General features: G+C 41.8%; 1 protein-coding gene across 1 annotated transcript; it reads left to right on the forward strand.

Annotated features, from left to right (window-relative positions):
• Positions 1–214: 214 nt before the first annotated feature.
• On the forward strand, positions 215–1,039 carry LOC121137677 (proline-rich protein 23A3-like). Its single transcript, XM_040740364.1, has one exon. It carries the CDS (start codon positions 215–217, stop codon positions 1,022–1,024), a length of 810 nt encoding a protein of 269 aa, XP_040596298.1. The 3' UTR covers positions 1,025–1,039.
• The last annotated feature ends 5,372 nt before the right edge of the window (positions 1,040–6,411 follow it).

Here is a 6,411-nt window from a genome sequence, read left to right on the forward strand (position 1 = left end):
TGCAATGGAGGCTCAAGGGGCGGAGCCTAGTGTGAGATTTCACGACTTCATTTTCCGGTGTATCTCTGAGGATATAAATGACGTCTAGAGTGTATCCGGCGGGACTTGAAGAAAGCTAAGGACTCCGGAGCCCCGGACTGCAGACGCTCAGCACGCGCCTTCGCACCTGTTTGCTCTGAACCCCGCACCTCGCCAATCCCGCAGCTTCCTCAACATGCTGCACATGCGACCTCACAGCCCCAGCGCCGACCCCGCGCCCTGCTGGGCACCACAGCCTCAAGGACCCAGCCCTGCTAAGCGCCGCCGCCTCCACGAGCCTGCCCGCCATGAGCCCCCGGCGTCTCCCGACCTGGAAGCGCCCACCCAGGCCACCAACGAAGAGCTCACCTCCGTGCTGGTCCTGGCCCATGGCTGTGCCATGCAACTGCAGCTGGACGGAGTCGACCTACTGCTGGAGCCCGAGCCCACCTCGGTAATGCAAGTGGAGCTCCCTGGACACACCTTAATCCTGGTGCCCGAGGGCCTCCAGTCTTTCGCCCATCTTGGACAGCCTGGGTTCTTGTCCACCAGCCCACAGGAAGGCGCTCTCCGGCACTTGCCCCAGGACCACCTCGTCGTCCTCCAGCAGGGATCCCTCTGTGAAGACATCCTAGACAACTCCTATCAAGAGGTCGCCTGCGATGAGGAGGACGACTCTGGCTTCCTGTCACCCTGGATTGACGCTCCAGCTGGCCAGGCCTCTGAGCTCCTTTCCTGCCACATCAGGATGCCCACTCCTTGGCCTCAGGACTACATCCTCGAACCACAGCTTCAGGTACCCTCCCCTACTGCAGAGCCATGGTCTCCGAGGTCCTTCTGGGACTTGGATAGCTACCTGCAGGGACCTTTCCCCACCTCGCCACTGCAGCCTCTGCCCCCATCTCCTCCTCCAAGTCCCCAGGAGCAGCGCCCTCCACGCCCTCCAGGCCCTCCACGCCCTCCACGCGCCCCGTGCAAGGCCCGGAGGCGACTGTTCTATGAATGAACTACCTGCACAAATCCTGATGCCGCTCAAGGAAAAGGCTCCCCAAAGCCACTGTGTGTGTCTTTGCGCAGCCTACAAGGTTAGAAAGGCACTCTCGTTCTTGAAATGGGCAGAATGTAGAATATTGGATCGGTGATTGACTAGAAAGCCTGAAAGATCATTGCCACCAGATCACGTGCTGTTTGAAAATCGCCCACTTAAGGTCTTTGAATTGACTTCTTCTGCCCTTTTCTATACAGAAGTCACCCTTTGGTACTTTCATCCTAGAAATCCTGGTTTTGTAGCAAATCCCAGTTTTATTCCAGCACTACTCCTTAAAGGAACACGCTACCATTCACCCTTACCCCCAGCTTAATTACTTGAATTAGCTAGTAATTGGCAGTGAAATTCTTTTCTCTTATGAGCTTTAGCACTAATCTCTCCTAATCTGGGCTGGCTTCCCCCACCACATGGGCCCTTTCTTTATGAGGGCTAGTCCTTGTTTGGGAGGATAGCAAAAGGTTGCACCTCGCAGATGCTGTTCCTATTGAAACAAACTTAGCAATGGAAGCAATGATCAGGTTCTTTTTTTAAATAATTATGTAGTTTATATTTATGGAGTTTTTTGTTGGGTGTTTTTTGTAAGCTTGTTTTAATTTAACTTTGGGTGGTGTTGGTTTTTCATTTTCTTTCCATGAGAGCCAAGTCTCTTGACATCATTTTGTGTATTTTTAACATAGTTCTCCTGTTCTCTGGGGTCATCTAATGTTATATTAATTAGGTATAAGGCTATATTGATAGAATAATTACATCCCAAATTTATTTTGCTCTTTGTTATGAGTGTATAGATTGAAGTCTTACAGTGATTTGATATCCAACAAAATTTATTAATTTCTTTAGTAATTTTATGTACTTTCATTTGAATGTTTGATAAAAATAGTATATATCTCATCTGTCCTTAACAATTTTTATTGGATATTTAAGTTCAATTGAAGTATATTTATTAGGGTTATTGTAATGAACTTACTTAAGTTTTATAGACTATTATCTTTTCTGTAAATAGTTGTTAGATAGTCTTTGTCTTGCTGAAGATGTTGCTTTATAATGTTTTTGATCATTTAAAAGAATGTTGTGTTTTTTTCTTTTGGTTTTGGCTAAGTACAAAGACTTTGTAAAAATGTTGGATTTAATAATTGAATTAAATTATATTTTAAAAACTTGAGTATTAGAGTACTTTCATATATGAACTGTGTTGAATCCTGAGTTTGGCACACACACAGCAACATGGTGAGAGGAAAAATGAGACTAGGGATGGGGCTAAAGGGCTTTGCAAAACTCAGACTCTCCTTTAGAGACTTGAGAGAGCTGGTTAGAGGAAGAAATGATTGAGAGTTGCCTTAGGTGTCAGTGTTAACATTTTAAGAATTTTTTGCTTTGTGCATGGTATTCCATACTGTCATTCCAGTCCATGTGTTGGCTTGGCAGAGACAGAACTTACAACAGAGAATTGAGGGTCAGTCCATGTAGAACTTGCAGCACCCAGGGTTCTTTGATTTCCTGCTAGCCCAAATAGCCCAAATGATTTTGTTAAGACTGTAATTCCATACTAGGTTGTGTTGCTCTTTTGGTTTTGTGTTTGTGTGTGTACAAAGGGAGCTCCCATTGTTCGTGGTTGGTTTTTCTCCGTGTGTTTGCTGTTTGGATTTTATGTACATCACTTCTAACGTTTAAATGTCTATTTTTGATGTGTTTGTCCATATTTTTAAAATAAAATAAATCATTATCATCAAATCTAAAACCAACATAGTACTTTCTACCTAAACCTGGGAATGCTTTCCAGTTACTTCCCTTATTTTCATTCTTGCACTCCACCCCTTCATTTTGTCCTCATGTGTCTTCTTGCTGAAGTACAATTTTCTTTTTCTTTTCTCCTTTTTTTGACAGGAGTTCCCTCTCCAACTTGTCTTAAACTTGCAATCCTCCTGCCTTAGCTTCACGAGTATTTCTATGATAAGTAAATGTTACCACATGGAGCGTACTGTATACTTTTTAAGGATTCCTTCCTCCAAGGACTGCATAATAAGACTCAAGTTTGTGTTTGGAAATGTCTGGATTCACATCTAAACATGTGTGCCACTTTAGCTGGGATTATAACTCTGAAGTAGCCTCTGTATCTCTCACTGCATTCACTGCATTGTTCATTGTTGCAGATGGAGAAGCCTGATCTCAAGTTGCATTGATATTTCTTGTATGGAATGAAGCTGCTCATTGTAGTACTTTTATTGCCTTTGATGATCTACACCTTCAAGTTGGTATCTTTAATCATAGGGAATGTATGTGTTGTCTGTTGCTTCCCACATAACCTCCTAAATGATGAAATTAATTCTTTATCAACGTTTCCATTTTTGAAATGAGTCACTGGGCTTGGGATATAGCTCTCTAGTAAAAACATTTTCCACAGAAAACATATTTTTAAAGGAAGAATTTTCTCTTGAACCTTTGAATCCCTCTTTAGTCTCTACATCACCTGTTAGGAAAATGATGAACCTACATAATCAATGCTTTCCTTGATTTCTTTCTGAACAAATGAATTCAGAGTTGGGAGCTTGATTTTCTGCTCCATATGTGAATTTTACATTTGCCTCTTCCTGGTTTCCAAAAACCCAAAAGTAAGTAAGAGCCAAAAGGTATGGAATGCATCTTACACTCAAAAAAATACTTCTAGTCTTCAAATATCCCAAATGGTCCAATTCCCAATATTAATACATGAGATGCTGGGATGGAATGTTCATATCACTGTCCCCTTAGATTGATGAGAGAATTAACAACTAAATCATCCAGGAATTATTCTCAGGTTCTAATTATTTTTCACATAATGCATATTATTTCTTTAAAATTTTACACAATATATTTATATCATACTCCTTTCACCTCCACAAACTCAATATATATGTGACTGAATATTGATTGATACACAACCTGCCCAGCTTTTTAGTGCTACTTGTACATGTCTGACTTCAGGACTAACCACTTGGTATTGGATAACCAGTTAGAGGTCTCAACCATGGAGAAGACTATTTTCCCCATCCCAGCATTCCTCCGTTGCCTCTAATTTTTGCCTATGCATGGGACCTCATGAGATTTCCCCATACTGTGTTGGCATAACCATTGGTCTTGTACTTCTTCAGGTTTTGTTTAGGCAGCTATGTTGTTGAGGTATCATAGCTATAGCTTTCCTATCATTTCTAGGAGACTCATTCTCACAGCAGGTTTTGGTCCTGTGACTCTTGTAATCTTCCCACCTCCTCTTCTGCTGTGTTCCCAGGACCACAGGTGCAGGAGTTGGGTTGTAGATGTATCAAGTGGTGCTTGTCACCCCATGACAACTTGTTCTCTACTTTCTGAGAGAGTTTGGTTTTCTATAACAATCTCCATTGGTTGCAAAGAGATGTTTCTTTGATGAGTGGTGAGAGCTACCCTTTTTGGTGAGTATAAGGATAAATATTTAGGATGCAGTTAGGAATTATGTGGATTTAGTAAAGTGGAGGTAGTAGGTTCTCCAAGAGCCATGACCTCACTAGCCCCTCAATCCACTCCAACTCTTAGTTCTCCTTGTCTAAGCCTCCTCCATTTTTCCAACAACTCTGCCAGGAACCTATCAATTGCCTCTAAAGACTCACTGACCCCATAGAGTCAAGGTATTAAGGAAACTGGGTAATTTCGACTTTTGTTGTAAGCTAAATTAAAAACTAAAATTTCCCTAACCACAGACAAGACCAATAAATATTCATAGAATTCTCTCGGCCTAGACTGGCTTTGAAGGCAACATCCTAATAATTCTTAGGATGTTACCAGCCTTCCAAGTTTGGGATTATAGGGGTGCACTACTATAGTTGGCTAACAATTTATATTTCTTTGGGTACAAATTAACAGTCTTGTACACATATTGGTCAGAACATCCTAAATGCTGGATATCAAAAGCTAACTGAGCTAGCCCAGAAAAAAACCTACAGATAGGCAAAGACTACCTAACAACACCACCCACCCAGTTCAAGCATAAAAAACCTCCCACCAAGTTTTTGGTGAGGGCAATGGAAGAGACTATCAAAAATAGTATAGGCTATTGCCACTGCTCTTGGTTGCCTCTCACAACTTAAAGGTAAGATGCAATTGCTAAAAACATCCACACTTTAGACACAGGAATTGAGGTGGAACTGACCTGGAATCCTCCTCCTTAAGGACTAGCTCTTATAGCATCCAAAAGTGCTTTGCAAGCTGCCAATGGAGAAAAGCAATCAATAGTTCTAACTAGCTGTAAAGCCTAAGAACCACAACAGAGACAAGCATGGCAAGATATCCCCAAAGGGTACAATAATGGCATTTGTATCTTGGTAGCAACCAACAGCTGTGTAATTGCACTTAAAGTCTGCTCGATATGAGGAAATCCATGTGTGGTTTTGTAAACCTAGCCACCGAACCATGGCTAATTGACCCTAGGAGACAGCCACTTTCCTATAACAGTATAGCATCTGGCTGCATTCTAAATACTTGCCTTTATATCCATGGATAAATGTAGCTCTTATCCCTTATCAAAGAAGCTTCTCTTTTCATCAGACAGTGTTCAGCCCCAATTGATACAAGTAGTATTGATCTGCAATACAACTCCTACAAGAAAAACCCAGGGAACATGGAAGAGGGGGCAGAAAGATTCTGAGAACCAGCTAAGCATGGAGGTCCAATTCATTATCCCAGTACTCAGGATTCAGAGATAGACAGATATCTGTGAACTAATCACATATTGAGTTCCAGGCCAGCCAGTGATACATGGTGAAACACTGTCTCAAAAAGAGAGAGAGAGAGACCTTGTAAGAGAAATATCCAACTTCATATGGATAGCCTAAACAATCCTATACAATAAAGGATCATATGGGGGCATTACCATCCCTGACTTCAAGTTCTACTATAGAGCTATAGTAATGAAAACAGCTTGGTATTGGCATAAAAACAGACAGGTGAGCCAATGGAATCAAATCCAAGACTCCAATATCAACCCACACACCTAAGAACACCCAATTTTTGACAAAGAGGCTTAAAAATATAAAATGGTAGAAAGAAAGCATATTCAACAAATGATACTGGTATAACAGGCTGTCAATATGTAGAGAATGAAAATAGATACATATTTATTGCCATGCACAAAACTCAAGTCCAAATGAATCAAAGACGGTAATATAAATCCAATCACACTGAACCCCACAGAAGAGAAAGTGGGAAAGACATTTGAATGCGTAGGCACAGGAGATCACTTCCTAAAGAGGACAGTAGTAGCATAGACTCTGAGAGCAGCAATTAATAAATGGAACCTCCTGGAACTGAGAAGCTTCCGTAAAGCAAAGAACATGGTCAAC

This window comes from Mesocricetus auratus, unplaced genomic scaffold (assembly GCF_017639785.1).
Source record: "Mesocricetus auratus isolate SY011 unplaced genomic scaffold, BCM_Maur_2.0 Super-Scaffold_100691, whole genome shotgun sequence".
Taxonomy (NCBI): domain Eukaryota; kingdom Metazoa; phylum Chordata; class Mammalia; order Rodentia; family Cricetidae; genus Mesocricetus; species Mesocricetus auratus.

Excerpts from the sequence above, each read along its gene's own strand:
- LOC121137677 (XM_040740364.1), top strand. The coding sequence starts at position 215 with ATGCTGCACATGCGACCTCACAGCCCCAGCGCCGACCCCGCGCCCTGC.